General features: G+C 47.9%; 2 protein-coding genes across 3 annotated transcripts in view; both read left to right on the top strand.

Moving 5' to 3' along the window:
• NLRX1 (NLR family member X1) overlaps positions 1-6896 on the top strand; it is a 24658-nt gene extending 17762 nt beyond the window's left edge. For both annotated transcript variants that reach the window (XM_020792886.3, XM_020792877.3), the window contains exons 5-9: positions 112-728; positions 1531-2951; positions 3241-3327; positions 3852-4103; positions 4759-6896. In XM_020792886.3, coding sequence (XP_020648545.3) covers positions 112-728; positions 1531-2951; positions 3241-3327; positions 3852-4103; positions 4759-5077 — 2696 coding nt within the window. In that variant the 3' untranslated portion in view covers positions 5078-6896. The remainder of the gene's footprint in view (positions 1-111; positions 729-1530; positions 2952-3240; positions 3328-3851; positions 4104-4758) is intronic.
• NHERF4 (NHERF family PDZ scaffold protein 4) lies at positions 5099-18444 on the top strand. The gene is made up of 10 exons (XM_020792837.3): positions 5099-7888; positions 11122-11149; positions 11751-11815; positions 13318-13529; positions 14261-14447; positions 14744-14880; positions 15638-15842; positions 16014-16210; positions 16582-16791; positions 17894-18444. The coding sequence occupies exons 1-10, from the start codon at positions 7873-7875 to the stop codon at positions 17921-17923; spliced, it is 1287 nt and encodes a 428-aa protein (XP_020648496.3). The 5' UTR covers positions 5099-7872; the 3' UTR covers positions 17924-18444.
• The last annotated feature ends 91 nt before the right edge of the window (positions 18445-18535 follow it).

Genomic DNA, 18535 nt, shown 5'->3' with positions numbered 1-18535 from the left:
TATGGAAAATGGTGCTGGGGTACATCTTGGTAGTGCAGGAATGCCTCTTCTTTTCACCTCCTAGGCTGGGAAGGCATGTTCCTCTCACTTCTTTATTTTGCTCCCCTTCAGAGGCCATCCAGAAGCATCAAAAAAGCCTAGCGAACTGGTTCCGCCAGCAGCCGAACGAAGAGAGACAGTTTGGCCCCTCCTTTGCGTTGGGCGCCATCCACGTGGACCCCGTGATCCGGGAAAGTTCACTAGAAGAGATCCTGAAGCCCTCTCCGGACCTGACGATCCAGAACCAGCTCCAGGCCTCCTGCAACCAGGTGATCAGCCTCCAGAATCTCTTCGACGTGGATGCCTGCGGGCAGCAGGTGAAGAACGTGGTCCTGTACGGGACGGTGGGCACGGGAAAGAGCACCCTCATCAAAAAGATGGTGATGGATTGGTGCCATGGGCGCCTGCCCCGCTTTGAGTTGCTCATCCCGTTCTCTTGTGAAGACCTCTCCCAAAGCAACGCGCCCATCTCCTTGCGGCGCTTGATCACCAAGAAGTACCTTCATCTCCGGGAAGTGGTCCCCGTCTTGGGCACCACCAATCTCAGAGTGCTCTTTATCCTCAACGGCCTGGACCGCCTCAACCTGGACTTCCGCCTGGCCCGCACGGAGCTCTGCTGTGACCCCAATGAGCCAATCCTTCCGTCCGCCATCGTGGTCAACCTGCTCAGGAAGTACATGATGCCAGAGGTATGCAGTGGCTGTGGGAAAGCACAGCAACTCCCTTGTTCTAGCTCAATGTTCTCAGTTTTCTATTCATGGTTTGCTAGATTATTTTCTAGCCCTTTGTGGACATTCCTGGTATTTCTGGGTGGTCTCCCATCCAAATGCTTGACCAACCCTGACCCTGCTTAGCTATCAAAATCAGACCAGACATCTTCAGGGTGGTGTGATTGAGCTGCCGTGGCCCTCCAAGCAACTGCATGCATAATTTTCTGTTTGTTAAGTGACTCATTTAACATGTATGCACTTTTTCAAATTATTTTGTAATCAACAATTTATTGGAAAAGATAAAATATTGCACATGCTGGTAAACAATTCTTAAACACTGGTTTCTTATAGTTTACTCTTAGGGTTATTTCAACTTAGATTAGTAATATAATAATTGCATGCCGTCAAGTCGATTCCAATTGATAGCAACCGTTTCCCGGGTATTTTTTTCAGCAAACACACAGAAGTGGTTTCCCATTCCCTTCCTCTAGGGGGCGCCCTGGGATGGTGCAGCTGGCCCAAGGCCACCCAGGCTGGCTCTTCTTCCAGGAGGCATACTGGGGAATCGAACCCCTGACTTCCGCAGCCAGATATCCAGACCACTAAGCTATCTCGCCAGCTCAGTCTGGATTAAGGAGATTGATTCCATAAGAAGCCCCTGTTGTTTCTGAGTTTGGAAAAGTCCCTTTCCCTTTTTAATACTGCATTTCTCAGAATTCCTAATGCAGGAAGTTTTGGGGACTGTAGAGAAAAATAAAAAAAAAACCTGTCTTTCCTCCAGGCGAGCATCATTGTCACCACGCGTCCTTCTGCTGTGCGCCGGGTCCCCAGCAAATTCGTGGGCCGCTACGTGGAAGTCTGTGGCTTCTCCGACATCAACCTGCAGAAGCTCTACTTCCAGATGCGCCTGCGCCAGCCCGAATGTCTCGGAGCCTCCGGCCCCCCAACGGCGGAGGAGGCCAGCGAGCAAGACAACCTGGTGGAGATGCTGTCCAGGAACCTGGAGAGACACAACCAGATCGCGGCGGCCTGCTTCCTGCCGTCCTACTGCTGGCTGGTGTGCACCACCTTGCACTTCCTTCACTTCACCAAGTCGGTGCCTCCAACACAGACCCTCACCGGCATCTACACCAGCTTCCTGAGGCTCAACTTCAGCGGGGAGGTGCTGGACAGCACAGACCCTTCCAACATCTCCATGATGAAGTACGTGGCTAAAACGGTGGGCAAGCTGGCCTACGAGGGGGTGATGTCCCGGCAGACCACCTTCTCAGAGGAGGACCTCCGCCGCTGCTTTGAGGTGGAGATGAAGACGGAGAGCGAGCTCAACCTCCTGAACGTCTTCCGGAGAGACGTCTTTCGTTTCTTCTTGACGCCCTGCGTGCAGTCGGGGAAAGAACACACATTTGTGTTCACCATTCCTGCCATGCAGGAATATTTAGCGGCCCTCTACATGGTCCTGGGTGAGAAGAAGACCCTGGTGCAGAAAGTGGGCAAGGAAGTCTCGGAGGTCATCGGCAAGGTGAGCGAAGACGTGGCCTTGGTGATCAGCCTCGTCTCCAAATTCTTGCCCTTGCGCATCCTGCCGCTCCTGTTCAACCTCATCAAGATCTTCCCCCGTTACTTCACGCGGTTCAGCAGCAAGGACCGCGACACCATTGCCCGAACCATGGCGGTGGAGATGTTCAAGGAGGAAGACTACTTCAACGACGACGTGTTGGACCAGATCAACTTTAGCATCCTCGGGGTGGAAGGCCCCATGCGGCATCCAGACGACGTGCCTGACGACGAGGTCTTCGAACTCTTCCCCATTTTCATGGGCGGGTTGCTCTCGCGGCGTAACCGGGCCATCTTGGACCAGCTGGGCTGCCCCATCAAGAACCTCACGGCTTTTGAGATCGCCAAGGCCATGAAGAAAACGGTCATCCGGAACAGCCGCAAGGGCCTTCCGCCCTCCGAGCTCATGGACTACCTCTTCTTCCTGCACGAGTTCCAGAACGAGCGTTTTACCGCGGAAGCCATCCAGTCCTTGCGGACCATCAACCTCTCCTCGGTCAAGATGACCCCTCTCAAATGCTGCGTCCTGGCAGCCGTGGTGGGCACCACCAGCCACGAGGTGGAAGAACTGAACCTGGCCTCCTGCCACCTTGATGTGAGCAGCCTGCAGATTCTCTTCCCCATCTTGCTACGATGCAGAAAGCTCCAGTAAGTTGCTGGTGTGTGCATGTGAGGACGCAATGGGTGCAGCGCTAAACGAGAGCTGTGTTGCAACTGTGTGTGGCTGTTCTCGTAGTGCCATTTTCCTGGCACCATTTTGTTTCAGCTCCTTTGGCCATAACCTTTGACCCTCAATCAGCTGTATTATGTGTTTTCCTCAGGGTTTAATGGATTGCAGTGTTGCTTTTCTCCAGAGGGTGGCAAACTGTGAGCAGCATGAGAGAGACTTGAGTGTCTGGTTCTTACCTTAAAAGGCTCTTCTGCTTCTTCCTCTCAGCCTGCAGCTCAATAGTTTGGGACCCGAAGCATGCAAAGTGATCAAGGATCTTCTCTTGCACGAGAAGTGTGCGGTGAACACCTTAAGGTGAGTGAGGAAGGGCTGCAGGGAAAGGTGTATCTCCAACACAGGCGAGCAGTAGCTCGGAAGTAAGAACTAGTTACTTGAAATTACTTTTCCCCCCCAATAACCAAAGCCTTGTGTTACATTTGGATAGTTACTTCATGCAGAGAACTTAGTCTCTTTTCCAATGTAACTAACTTCTTAGAGACGTTGCCTGTGAATTAATTTGGATATTTGCTCACAGAAAGGGGCACTTTAATTCTTGCTTTCTGATGAAAGGGCTCAGCTGAAGTTTGATCCCCGCTCACCTCATTGGGTGGCCTTGGGCCACTCACAGTCCCTTAGACCTGACCGGCCTCACAAGGTTGTTGTGGCACAAAGGAGAGCCTTCTGTGCCATCCTGAGGAAGGGTGAGATATAGATGTAACCGATCAGGAATACATGAAGAGGTGCTTCTTAAAATTTGCCATAGATGGTACCTAAAATTGAAACCAACTTCCTAAACTTGGCTTGCTCTTCTTGATCTCCTTTTGTGCATCATCTCCCAGGCTTGCAGACAATCCTTTAACTGAGCAGGGTGCCCACTACCTGGCAGAAGCTCTCGCTGGTAACACCTCTTTGAACCACCTCTCCCTGTTGCACACCTCGCTGGGCAACCAGGGCGTGAAGCTGATCACTCAGCACCTGGCGCAGAACCAGAACCTCCGGGAACTGGATGTGGCCTACAACTCAGTGACGGACGAAGCTGCATTGGCCCTGGTGGAAGAGGCCAAGAGGCACGCAACGCTGGAACTGGTGCAGTGAGTTTGGGCTTTGTCCCCGTGTGATTTACCCCCATTTCAAAGTCCAACCAGGCTTGTGCGTTCATGCGTCAGGTCGGAAAGTCTGACTTTGCCTGGAATGCTGCCAACAATGGAGCAACCTGTTATACCTTAATGAATTTTGATACGACTGGGAACAGATTATCTGGCATCATACTGGAATTAACCCTTCTAGGGATAAATGCCAGCTGGTACAAACACAGGTTCCTGATTTTTCCCAGAGCTCTCTAAAGGTCTATGGAGGTCATGGGAAGCTGTTCAAGCATCCAGTTTTCTGACCTGATGCACAGACAACCAAGCCCTCAGAGATGCGTGCCCCTGGCTAGCTAAGAATGTTTGTAAGGATCATGTTTTTCAATGGGTTGGTCTGGTCCTCCCTACGTGGTAGACTACAGCTCTCATCATCCTGAAGCCAGTGTAGCTATCTACCGAAATTCCTCATCCTTGCCCAAAACTGATGAGGATGATGGATTCAGGAAGTCTTTGTTCCATTCCTAGTTCATAGTGTCTTTTATTGGTGGCTTCTCCAGTCGGGCAGTTCTCCTCCCCAACTTCTGTTGCTTATCGATCGCAAAGGCTTTGAGAATCTGCTCAAGCTTCCTTGTTCCTCCCCCGTCTCCCCTCCCCCATCTAGTTTATACTTCAATGAGATCAGCGAGGAAGGGAAGCAAGCCCTGCACGAGATGCGGAAGGAGCGGGATGGCATCAAGGTGCTCATCTTCCTGACGATGGGGGCCGATGTCTCGGACTATTGGACCATCATCCTGAAGGTGGTCCAGAAGAACCTGCCCATTTGGGACCGTGACCGGGTGCAGCGCCACCTCAGCCTTTTCTTGGAGGACCTGCAGAGCAGCCGCCGGCAGACGGTCAACCCGTGGAAGAAAGCCAAGTTCATGCGGGTGGAGAAGGAGGTCAAGCGGATGCTGGCGGACCTTCAGCAAGGGACTCTCTAATGCCCGGCTAGTCTGGGGGAGAAGGTCACCCACAGAAGGTGCATTCAAATGTGGGACCCCAACTGGAAACACAGAGTATTTTCATCCTTGTGGGGCAAACAGTTGACTTCAGCCCTTGCCTGTGTGCTTCCCAGGGAAATCTGGCAGCCACCGTTGGCCACAGGATGCTGGATTAGAGCTCACTTTGGCCTTATCCAGTTTCAGATTTCCCACAAAGCTATAAATCTGGTTTCTTTCTCCCTTCACTATGCAGATGACAGACATTCATGCCAGTGATGTAGTGTCAGCCAAGTCCTGTCTTCCAGGAGCATCTGGTTTCTTGCCTTTAATGGGTGTTTTTAAACAAGTATTTTATCATTTGAACCAGGCTTCTCCAATTTCATGGGCTCCATAATTCCTGACACTCCCCTCAGTTGTGATCTAGCACATCTGGAGAGCCTCAGGTTGAAGAAAGCTGATTAGAATGTTAATTTGTTACTTTACTGATGTTTTTAGGAAGGGAAGGGAAGGGAAGGGAAGGGAAGGGAAGGGAAGGAAGGAAGGAAGGAAGGAAGGAAGGAAGGAAGGAAGGAAGGAAGGAAGGAAGGAAGGAAGGAAGGAAGGAAGGAAGGAAGGAAGGATGGATGGATGGATGGATGGATGGATGGATGGATTTTTAAATTTGGAAATTGGTGACGGGACAGGCACTGGCCTCTCAGTGCTGTGCATAGTTCCTACAAACCCACAGTTTGACTCTGGGGAGAAAATTCTTGATTTGAACAAAATGCAATGATTGCACATCTCAATTAACCCCATCTCTATCAGGTGGACCCATAGACAATAGGGGGCTTGCAAGGCTCCTCAAAGGATCAGCAAAGAAAGTAGGTGCTGACTGAAAGTGTCCCCCAATGTTCTCCAAACATAGCTTGGTCTTGTTATTCTCTGCACCCTAAGATTCCCAGTCAGGAGACGCTGAGTTTGGAAACAGGCCTAGTTCAAGAATTGGAGCTTGTCCGTTAAAATACGATTAATGGAGAATACTGGCAACTCTGAGGGAGGAGCGCGTGTTGCCCCGTATGCTCCAGCGAGGCTGGGATGGAACTGAGGGGGGTTTCTGTCTTGCCACAAAGTCTCTTGAGATCACTGTCCACGCTCAAGTCCTATTGCTGTTCTCCAGCACAAACACACCTACCTCACAGCTCATATCTTACAGCCTACACAACAAATGCCTTTTCCCTTCGTTTTCTCTCCAATTCACATCTTTGGCCTGATGGCTTGAGGAAGTGGGGTGGTTTGTTTACCTCTCTGAGGACTAGCAGCATGGGGAATTCAGGGGTCTCTGGTCTTCCTTGGGGGAAAAAGTTGCTCCCAGTGGGTAGCCCCAAATCTATGCAGTACGTGTCCCCGAAGCTGGTTTTTCTCAGCTACGGTTTTATTGTCCAAAAGGGGAATAGTTAGACTCTCTGAAAGGAGCACAGAGGGATCCTTCAGGTACGACGATGCGTCTCCCATTGTCCATTTCACTCACACCAGCTGTCTAGAGGGAGGTTCCGCTCAAGCCCACCAAGATAGAAAAACAGCAGGGAAAGTGAGCGCTGGGACATGAGAGTGGGGTGGGAATAATTCTGCTATGGTTCCTATCCCAAACTAAAACCCCATGTTGTGTTTCGGATGAACACATCTGGTTCCTGTGTATTGTTCTTCTAGTGTTGAGGATTTACACAGAAAGTTTTATGTTGCACCACGGATAAACGCTGGGATTTGATACCCTCGGAGGAAGCGATGATTACTAGCCTTATTGACTTCTTGAAAAGGGGTTAAATAAACTGATGGCAAATAAGTGTTGGTGGCTCTTTCTTGGGAGAACTATCTAGAACCTCCATATCCAGAGGCGTTATATCTTAGAATACTGATTTCAGGGCACAAACCACAGCTGTTGATGACTTCATGTCTTGCTGATGAATTCTGGGAGTCGGAGTCCAAAGAAGGAACTTTACCAAGATCTGATTTACTGCAGCCTATATCTGGTGGCTGATGTATCGCGCTGTGTACACATGTGCACACAGATGCAGGCATGCACACACACAAACATGCACCCCCACACACACATCCCAAATGATTTTGCTGGACTCTAGGCAAGTAATAAGTTTTTTTTTTAAAAGCTCCCCCCCTTCCTGAAATGTCATCCATTACATTGTATTCGCATTGACTCTGTCGTGTTTATTTTTTGGGGGGGGAGGAATTCTGTAATAGCCACATTGAATAACAGTCTCGTACACATTTGAAGACAAACGAAGTCAAAATGCAGACACAGTTTATATTTTCCATTTCAGTGAAAGCCCTGAATCTTAGCAGAGGATTTTTTGTTTTCAAGATGCCTGTCCTTGTTCTTCAGCTCTAGGAAAGATTAGCTCAAATTCATTTATTAATCACCCTGGTTGGTGATTAAAATGCCCAGAAGGATGTGTGATAAATGTGCAACAGCCAGACCAAACACAGCTTCTGAGCCCATGCAGGGTGCTGATATATCACTTCCTCTGTTGCACATCTGGCTCACACAGCAAAGTGTGTGATTTCCTTCAAAACCCCAGAACCTTCTTCTTGGCTGTCGTTGGTAGAGCTTCCTTGGCAAGAGCGTTGGAGCAGTTTTCTAGTCCTTGATGAGCACATGGGATGGGGGAAGGAAAACACGGTCTCACCGAAGACTCCTGGCCCGTTTAAACATTAATCTTCTGTGATCTCTTAAAAAAAGGCGGAGTGCTCAAGTCAAGAGGCCACTGCGGTCTGGACCTTGGACTCTAGACATTTAAGCAACGATGAAGCCGAAAGAAGGTAAGTTTCTCAGGATGCAGGGGCCGGGGACAAACACGCACAAGCATACCCCTCAAATAGTTCTGCTCGGATTTTTTTAAGCAAGGTGTATGCATTTGCTAGAATTGCATGCCCACCCCATCCCCGGACGAGATCATTCAGACATGTGACCTCTTAACCCCAGGAAAATCTGCTGTAATTCTAAGGTACCGGAGGATGTCTGTTTACGGAAAGCTCTTTTTCCCTGAAACGAAATTTCAGGGCGTGTGAATAATCGTGGAAATGTGAAATTTTGTTTTAGAGAGTATATAGTTTCAAAACATACATAGTATCTGTTTTTAATTAAGTACCTGAAAGAACTTGGCACCGAGCAACGTTTATGCAACTTCTCACAAGAATCCGGATCATGACAGTATTACGCAAGGTGTGGTAGGCGCTGCAGAAGCAGGTTGCCACCTTTTCTTCTAGCGGGGCTCCCATGCCGGGAATAACTGCAGGAAAAGCAGAGATAGGGAATCATCTTGTCACTGAGTTCCAGAGAAGCTGATCCCACAGGAACAGGATCAGGCCAAGTGATTCTATTTAAGCTTGCTTTTTGTTTGCTTTAAAAAGGGAGGAAGTGGCTATTAATAGCCTCCCAACGTTCCTCGGTATAAGGGATCAGAAATTACAGAATATGTACAGCATATACTGTAAATATACGCTAGGGTTTCATTGTGTGTGTTACTTTTCGGCCCCGCTGTCCTTATTTTGGATCAGGATGGGGAACGGGAGGCGTTAGGTTGCATGGAAATGCATGTGCATGTTTACGAGTTTTAAATTCACGTGCACCTTTATTTATTAGTTTGTGTAACTTGCGCATTTGCTGCCATTGACTTCAGTCTGTGCATTTTTTTTCTTGTTTTTTAAATCTTCTGCACAGTGTAGCTGTTTACATTTTTTGAAAATGCAGATTTTGGGCATTTCCTTGATTCGCCAGAGCATCTAATGAACCACCTAAATATGTGAGCTCTCAAGGTGGTGAGCATTTCTTCTCCAGAGTCTGAAGTCCCCTGAAAAGGTTGCAATTCATTTGCATCCTTGTAGGGAGGGAAAAATACTGTAAATCATCCCTTCCCTAGCTTCACCAGAGAATCATTCTAGAAAGCCCCATCAAGTTTTGTAATTCAGTGGGGAGGTTGCCCACTGGACCTTTGGACTTTTCTGAGAAACTGGTCCCAAGACTGAATCACTGAAATCTCAAAAGCTTACCAACTGGCAGGGCTGTAATTAAGGCAGACCAACTGGGTCTCTGCCCCAGGGAACCAACATGTGGGGCCACTGCAATTCAGTGATGGATCTACTGGTTAGTGTTGGCAACAGCTCCCAAACTTAGACTCATTCTCCATTCCATTCCATTCCATTCCATTCCATTCCATTCCATTCCCTCCCTCCCTTCCTTCCTGCCTTCCTGCCTTCCTTCCTTCCTGCCTGCCTGCCTGCCTGCCTGCATTAACTTGGGGGGGAAGTTATAAAACTATAAAAAAGGTACAGAGTAATGTAAAAGCAATAAGCAACGTATATGCAGATAATTAAGTGAGCTGCATGAAAGCATTCCCCAATAAAAGAATAAAAGCTAACTACTTCTGCCTAACAACTATTGACCCAGCTAAGTCATCATGACTTCTCCTGCATCTCTGTCCCCAATCCACCAGCAGACAGACAGACAGACAGACAGACAGACAGACAGACAGACAGACAGACAGACAGACAGACGGAAGGATACCACCTTCTTCTCTTCCTTTTTCTCTCCCCAATTGGGGCAGGGGAAAGGTTTCTGCTTGGGTCCCATTGCCAGAATCGCCAGTTACGGCTCTGCCCACGGGTGAAGAGAAAGACTTTCCTTCTTCATGGACATCCTTTCTGCTCTTCCAAGGCTGAAAGCCCAATGCGAAGCCTTGGTACCCCTTCCACAACGAAAGCTCCTTCTGGAGCATCCAGTCTCTCAGCCCGGCAAGGCCATGCACGGAATTTCATTTGAGAAGATGAAACTCGCTTGGCCCACTTAGACGGGGAGCCACTATCTAGCATCTTTCTCAGTTCAGTTCTCTGAGTTCTGCGCTCTAACACTGTACTGCAGAATTTTGCCCAAATCTAGCATTCCATCTACTCCATTGCTGGTACTGGTGATTGTGGTAGCAAGTAGATTTCAATTGAATATCAGAAAAAAAAACCTTCTTAACTGTGAGAGCAATACAACAGTGGAACCCATGACTTTGAGAGGTGGTGAATGATTCAACACTGGAGGCCTTCAAGAGAAACTTAGACAACCACCTGGCAGATATCCTTTGATTTCTATTTCTGCATTGAGCAGGGGTGGGGGGAGAACTCAGTGGCTTTATAGGCCGCTTCCAAATTCATGATTCTATTACACTGGTGCCTCGCTTAACGAGGATAATCCGTTCTAGCGAAATCGCTGTAGAGCAAAATCCTCGTGAAGCGGAATTTTAAAAGCCCATTGAAACGCATTGAAAACCCGTTCAATGCGTTCCAATGTGCTGAATAACTCACCGTCCAGCGAAGATCCTCCATAGGAGCGGCCATTTTCAGTGCCTGTAAAGCAAGGAATCCGTCCAAAAACAACAGGGAGCGATTTTACACAGCAGGTGGCCGTTTTGAAGCCACCAATCAGCTGTTTTAAAAACTCTGTCCAGCGAAAAATCGGTTCCTAAAGCAGGGAACCAATCGTTGGGAAATGAATTTTGCCTATTAAAACATCGTTTTGCGATCGCAAAAGCGATCGCAAAACAGTCATCATATAGCGGTTTCGTCATTTAACGAGGCAATCGTTAAGCAAGGCACCACTGTATTTTATGACACAGGAGGTGGCCTTCTTTGTGGTGGCTCCCAAGTTATGACATGCTCTCCCTCAGGAGATCAAGTTGGCCCCTCCCTTGTATCCTTCCACTGACAGAAAGATGCACCTTTTCAGGTGGGCTTTTAACAATCATGACTGAGTCCCTGAATGCCATTTTTTAAAAAGTTAAGATAGTTTTTAATGTTTTACATGTTTTTAATTATTTAACGAAACATCTCCTCCAGGCACTGAAGTCCAAAACTACCCGATAAATCAGATGTGTCAAGAATTTCTGTTTTTTCATCTCCTTTTATTCTCTGAATAGATAGTTTTTGTCACTTGTTACGCTTGTTCTGTTTCTAATGACGTGTCACCCTCTTCTTTCCTGAACCCGCTTTCTCCATTCCTTTTTTTGCAGGTCTTCGGGACACCACAGAATTAGCCACGTAAGACCCAAAGGGGGTTATTCTTTTGTTTCTAGACCCATATCTATTTATTTATTCTTTAGTTATATGCTAACTTTCTCCCAGGAATGGGACTCAATGCTTTTTTTTAAAAAAAAATCCACCCATCTCTGGTGATTCATGATATTATAGGATTACCATGAAATATAATACAAACAGGTAAGGTGAAAAATGAAACAGTAAATAAATAAAGCCATTAAGCATTTAATTAAAACCACGAAGGGGGAACTCACTGGGTAGGGAAATGCCTGATGTTAGTCCAGAGAAAATGAGATTATATGGTGCCCTTAATGTTCTTCCCCATTGCTTCTGTTGCGTGCCAGGCTGTGTGTTGACACCTTAAAACGTCGTTGGGTTTGTACAATCCAATGGGTTGCTATTTAAGCACACCTCCAGGTTCATTTCATATGCAAACATCTCTACATTCAAAATCTACTAATGCAACAGCTTAGAAGGTCAGCCGGCAAGAAGCCTGTCACCAGAAGTGACCTTTGTTTGGGACAATAAAGAGGTGGGAGGCAGGGAGCCCTTGGCCGTCTCCCGGGCAAAGGCAATTCTTTCCCTCTTCTTTGTGGTGTTACAGGAAATTTGAATTTAACCCGAAGGATGGCATTGATAACCCGGCCCTGTCCTTGGCAGAGGACTCAGGTAACAGGAGAGAGGCCGCTTTGGGGTGGGTGGGAAAGGGAAGGAGCCGCTGTTGCTTTTCACCCTGTTTGCAAAAGGAGAAGATCGCTCCTGTCAAGACAGCTTACTTTGCCTAATGCTGCACAGTCCTTCACTCCTGTGACCTTCTCATAGTTTCTCCCCAAATAAAATGCATAAATATCTGGCTTGATTCCCTCTCCAGACCCGAACTCTTCTGGAGACCTTTTGACTTCTTCTGTTCCTAAGTCTGTGACATTATCCGTTCATTTTTGGATCTCTGTTTAAAAAAATTAATGGGAGGAATTTTTGTTGTTTAGTCATTAAGTCGTGTCTGACTCTTCATGACCCCATGGACCAGAGCACGCCAGGCCCTCCTGTCTTCCACGGCCTCCCGGAATTGGGTCAAATTCATGTTGGTAGCTTCGGTGACACTGTCCAACCATCTCATCCTCCGTCATCCCCTTCTCCTCTTGCCTTCACACTTTCCCAACATCAGGGTCTTTTCCAGGGAGTCTTCTCTTCTCATGAGATGGCCAAAGTATTGGAGCCTCAAAAAAAATTAATTGGAGGAATAGAAATGTTTATGATCGGGAAGCAAGGCTACCCAGCACCCTAACTGGACAACCTCTCCACTCAAACCCTATACAGCCAACATCCTTCCACAATCGCACACAACACACTCCATCCTCACAATGGAATAATAGGTCCCTGTTCACCAGGATACCGACTGATTCAGACACAGAGAGATTTGGATTCGCCTGAAGAGGGGTAAATCTAACACTGCCCCATTTCCTACAGGCTTTGGTGCAATGTAGGGGTGGATGAAAACTTACAAAGCTTAAGCCTCACAGTCCTTAATCTTGGAGGGCCCCCAGAAATGATTTCACTCTACATTTTTAAAAGATTTGTGGCGATCTGTTGTGGAACAACCCCACTGAAGAAGATAACAGGGATTGCCCGGGCCCTGCTGCTGGTCTCGAAGGAGCCTCCATAACAGTTCAAGCTTCAGGGTCCCAAAAATGTAGGTCTGCCACTTAGAGGAATATGGTGCTTAGATGAATATGGTGACATAAATGGAGAGCTCTTTCCGATGGAGCATTTGCCCTTTTTGAAATGCTAGGTTCTGCGCGCATGTTATCAGCATTTCCCCATCATCTCTTAATGTCCTCTTTATCATGCTTAGCACGATGCTTTCCCAACCACGTTTTTCACCTTTTCCTTCCTCTTGAAAGTTTTATTTTCAATAATAATGAGTACCGCAGGTGGAATTCAACCCTCCCCTTTGGAGGTGACCTTCATGGTGCAAACCTCTGATTAGAACCTTTCAATTAGTACTCAATTAAAAGGCGTCCCCCTAGCCCTCCTTGGGTGAACTGTCTGCACAAATGATTTTGCAGTTGGTCGCCTGATGGAAAGAAAGCTACCTGCACCATAACGGTTCGGTATGTGGTTCCCCCCACAAAGGAAACTTAGCCTAAATGTCTAACCTCTGCCCTCCGCAGAGCCCGAAGAAGCATCCAAGCTGCGCTTCTGCTTTCTGAAGAAAGAAGACGGCGAGAGTTTTGGGTTCTGGTTGCGTCAGGAAGTGGGGAAGAGTGGGCATATCGTGTGGCAGGTGACCCCCGGGGGGCTGGCCCACCGGAGAGGCTTAAGGAATGGAGACAGGATCCTTGAGGTCAACGGCGTAGACGTTGACACCATGGAGCACCATAGGGTAAGCCTTTGCTCAGATGTGGGGCTCCGTCTGAATTTTATGAGATAGACTTGCCATGTAGGGTAGATTCCTCTCCCTTTGAAACCCCGTTGCTTAGTGTGTAAGTCCCAACTAGTGTAGACCCATTGAAACAGTTGGGGATTTGTTGAGTCAACTCCACTGGAAGTCCCATTGATTCCGTGAGTACGTGCTGGGCAACAGGATTTTGGCCACAGAATGCTTGGGTTGCTGTGGCGGAGAGCTGAACTGTTTTAAATGAGGAGGGAGTGGGCATGTCGAGTGGGGTTTTGAGGCATCATGGGCTGTCAATACACATAATTAAAGAGAGAAATATCCCACACAGCAGCTTCATGGGAAGGTTTCCGACAGGGAAAACTGCACAGGAACAAATCACCTTCCAGCCTGCCTTTCTGATTGGCCTAGGATAGGTATCAGCCCAGGATAGGCTTTGGAATTTGTTTTACAGGAAATACAGCTACTGCTGCTTCTACATCCTGCAACACCCTTCTAGAGCAGTGGTTCTGAGCCATTGGGTCCCCAGAAGTTCTTGGACAAGAACTCCCAGAAGCCTTCACCCCCAGCTGTGCTGGCCAGGATTTCTGGGAGTTGCAGTCCAAGAACATCTGGATCACCCAAGGTGGGGAGCGACTGTTCTAGAGCCCCCTTCGTTCCCTGTAGTGCTCTCTCTCTCTCTCTCTCTCTCTCTCTCTCTTTCTGCCTCTGTTTCATAGGTAGTTTGGAAGATCAAGAGTAGTGGAAAACAAGTTTCCTTGACCATTCTGGACGGGCACGCCTATGAGTTGGCCAAAGCCCTTGGCCGAGACCTTCTGCCACTCTTGCCTGCCCACAAGAGGCCACAGCTGTTCTGTATCACTAAGGACCCCAGTGGCTTTGGCATCAGCATTTCGGCTCCGGAAGGTAAGGCAAGTTGTCCGCAATTTCTGGGTGATTTGTATTTCTCCCAAAGAAAGTCCCACTGAGGGGAAAAGCTGGAATTCTGCAGTTAGAAAGCATGATGCAAAGCTCAGCCATCAGCACACACTCTTTTAATGGGGCATAACTTGCTTCCAAGACTGACCTTTTGAGAATGTGTGATTTGGAGGAAATTCCCATTTCCGAAGAGAGATTTAGTGGCCTATGGACATCAGGTTCCCATGGGGAAGCCACTGTATTTTCTCCAAGTGGGGTTGCTCCTATTGTGGGGTTCCTTTCAGGTGTGAAGGGCACCTTTCGACTGTCTGTGCCAAGGGACGGAACGGCTTACAAGTCAGGCGTGCCGGACGGATCGTGGCTTTTGGAACTCAACGGTGCCAGTGTGGAGAGATGGACGTCTGCTCAGCTGAACAAAAAGGTCCTTGGGGTGGAGGTGGTGGGTGCCGCTCCCTAGAGGAAATGTGGGGCAATGCATCGCCAGCCTTTTAGCATCCCAGTGATGTTGCCCACCAGTTAGACCTACAGTACGGAAGCTGCGTGGTTGTGGGAGATGTTGGCACTCCACTCCAGCTCCCATCAGCCCCTGACAGCATGGCCAGGGATGATGGGAGTTGCGATCCAAAAATGCAAGAAGCTGGAAAATGTTGTTTCAGAAGACAGGCATATTCCACAACATAGACTGGGAGTTATTGCTGAGGATTGTATATGTTGCATTTTTGCCCTCCCTAACAGAAGACCTTAGGATTTAAGTTAACAGGCTTATTAGCTGAAAGTAGTTCCATGGCCAGATAGAAATAAATTATCTCTCCCCAGCCTATTATAAATGATAACAAACAACACCATCACATTATTTTGATTCTTGCCTTCAAACCCTGAAACAAGAGGGAGAGATGCATACAAAAAAATGGTGAACACCATGCTTACAGCAATTTGCCGCTAAAAATTAATGCCACGTAAGTTAAGCCGGCAATAGAACTTTAGTGGATACTTTAAAAGAAAAGAGGTAAAGAAGAGCAGTGGATTATTGTTCAAATGCTATGACAAGCAACAGAAATTGCTCTTAAAATATTCAGATTCCAAGCTGTGGCGTCTTCTCCTCTCTGATGAGAGGCTGGCTCCAGAATCAGGAACCCTGCCCTTTCCCACCCGCTTTGTTGTCCGACTCTGATTTTCAGCTGAGGCACAGCAGTAACCCAATGGGTCTCTTGGTGATCAACTCTGAGTCGCAAGCCTTCTATCGCCAACATGGGATTAAGGTCACAGCCACCATGGCCGACGCCTCCCTGGTTCCTTTCCAAGTGAGGAAACTGCATATGAGGAGGAGCCCGGAAGGGTACGGGTTCTTGCTGAAAGAGGAAAAATGTGGCTCTGGAAAGACAGGTAAGCCATCCACCTGGAGAAGAGCCAGAATTCAGACCCCCCCCCCCCCCCGTAGTGGCTTAGGGGTGGACTTTTCTGCATCTGCCATCAAAGGGACTTGGAGAGAACACGAAAGCCAAGAAGCTGCTCAATGCATATCCTGCTTTCGTTGTTCCTTGTCTTGACTTGCAGGCCAGTTTTTGAGAGAGGTGGACAGAGGGCTGCCAGCTGAGAAGGCGGGGATGAGAGATGGGGATCGCCTCTTGGCTGTGAACGGTGAGATCACCGAAGATCTTGATCACCAGGAGGTGGTGTTGCACATCCGGGCAGACAGCAGTCAGGTGACCCTCTTGGTCATTGACAAGGAAGGAAGCACATTCTACGATTTGGTAGGCACTGGCTGGAGCACTGGGGTGGGAGCTGGATCCTCTGTCGAATGGGCTGGCCGTTTTCTTCCCCTCCCACATCATTCTTATCAGTTGAGGATTCTTATTTGGGAGTGTGGTGGGGGCGGAGGACATAGCCACAAACCTTAAACTGACATGAAATGGATGGAAGAATGGATCTTATGGCTGGGGTCTTTTGGGAGTTTTAGCCCAAGGTGATCATTTTGTGCAAAGATCTCATGCTCTACCATGGATTTGCAGAAGGGGTGCAAGATAACTGTGATTTTGAAGCATTCAGAAGACTCTTAGGTTTTGCTAGTGATGTCTCAAATCTGCTGGTATCAATCTTTATTTATTTATTTATTGCTTTCCAGGTTGGATTATCACCTCTCCTTTTCTACGATGAAGTAGACCTCCCAAAGGGTCCACGTGTCCCACATGATGACTCCTCCTTTTCCAACACGTTGCAGAAAAGCAGCCACCCGACCTTGATGTCGTCCCCCTGTCCCCCGAGTCGAGGCTCCTGTAGGAATCAGCCGCCACTCCAACAGCCCAACAATGGTCTGTCTACCTTGGCAGAAAAGGTAAAGGGTGGCTCTCATTTGCGCAATAATGTTTCGACATCTTGTCCAAACTCTTTTGCCTTTACAGTTGACGTTCTCTCAAGAGCTGGCCTTCTCAAGCCGTAGATCATGAGGTGATCTTTTGGGGTGCGGGGACACTGTACAACCGTTCAAAGTGAGGGGTCACAGGATTGAATATTTCATCATGTAAAGACCTCAGAGGGATTGATGAATACAAGTATAATGAATATACCATACTGGTAATGTTAGTCACACTCTTTTGCCCTTTAGGTTCTTTGCCCAGGGACATTGGCAAGTCTTTGAGTCCAAGTCCCAAGTCCGAGTCTTTGAGTCCAAGTCCCAAATCCAAGTCTTTGGTAACAAATCCCAAGTCGGAGTCTTTGGTACCATCTCCTGAGTCCCAAGCCCCAGGTCCGATTCCCTATTAAAAAGAAGCTTTTTTCCCAAGAAGAAAAGGGAGATGTGGGTGAGTTCTGAGTTGTGAATTGAGTCCAATACATTGAGTTGAGTCACCAGTAACTAAGGTCTGACTTGATGGCAAGGCCCACAACTGAAGTCCCCACCCCTGCCTTGGCCTCTGTAGGCTTGTCCCTCAGCCTTCAGCACTGCCTCTTATTCAGCACTGCCTCTTATTCAGAATTCCAAGCCCCTGACCCAGTCCCGGGCCATGGGTTGGGCTCATCGGATCTTTTGGGAGAGGAAGTCCAAAATTAGCAAGCGGACCCAAAGTCGGAAACCATTCATTTAAAGCACACTGTCACCAGCTCAAAGAGACCCAGAACCAGCTCTTCCAGATTCCTTCTGCTCCTGCTTGCTTGGAGGCGTTTTTGCTCCCTATAGGTGAGTGGCTCAAGTCACTGGAACATGTGGATCTATTGAAGACAACCCAACGGCTGCTCCACCTAGCCGAATGGACTCAAATCTCGGGCAAGTTTCTATCATAGCCTTACGTATCTAGAGATCCTTCCAGGAACCAGCACTGGGACTTTTTATAAACGAATCATGCGATCTACAGCTGCATAGGCTTATTCTTGAGCATATTCTAATTATAGCCTTCAAAGAATAGCCCGAGTTTAAGCTTCCTTCTCTTTGCTTCCCTCAGGGCCAAGATGGACTGAGCCAGGCGTTCTAGAGGCTGCCTAACCGTTGCCATTCCAGTTCTTAGAATAAGCAGTTTTGCACAAATTCCCTTCTGGTCACGGGATCCTCCATTCCCACAGCTTGATCTTTCCTGTCACGCTCATGGATTCTCACCCCTCTCGGAAAAAAAATACATCCTGCATATCGTGGCAAGCAAGCTTTGAGGTCTGCTGGCCTCGATCAGAAATCGAATTAATGGGATTTAATGGGAAAAAAAAAGACCTGATCATTTAGACTGTGTCTTCAAAACACAAGAGGAAGCCTTGAGACTCAAGGACGACTTCCTCTCCTCGCATGAGGCCTGGCATTTATGTGAAGAGGAACCAAGCGGTGTTAAATAGAAACTGCCCTCTGTTTTGAAACTTTGCAGTTGCTAAGAAGAGAGAAGCAGAAGGGACTGTCATCTGGAAACTCTGCCTTGTTGGTTTGAGGCCTGCAAGAAAAGGACATGATGAATTACGGTTTATATTTATAGTCTGTGTTTTTAACAATGGTGTGTGCGGTTCTCCTTCATGCTACTTTGTTTTCCTGGCAAGCCTGTGGGTTCGGCGGGGCTGAGAACAGAAGTGATTCTTCAAAGGCCATCACAAGTCCCAGCCAAACG

Source organism: Pogona vitticeps, chromosome 8 (assembly GCF_051106095.1).
Source record: "Pogona vitticeps strain Pit_001003342236 chromosome 8, PviZW2.1, whole genome shotgun sequence".
In the NCBI taxonomy this organism is placed as follows: Eukaryota; Metazoa; Chordata; class Lepidosauria; order Squamata; family Agamidae; genus Pogona; species Pogona vitticeps.
This window is presented reverse-complemented; position numbering and strand designations above follow the sequence as displayed.

Bases quoted from the DNA above. Each gene is read 5' to 3' on its own strand.
- NHERF4 (XM_020792837.3), top strand. The intron at 11,150-11,750 runs GTAAGACCCAAA...GTGGTGTTACAG, and splicing joins GACACCACAGAATTAGCCAC to GAAATTTGAATTTAACCCGA. The intron at 16,211-16,581 runs GTAGGCACTGGC...ATTGCTTTCCAG, and splicing joins GAAGCACATTCTACGATTTG to GTTGGATTATCACCTCTCCT.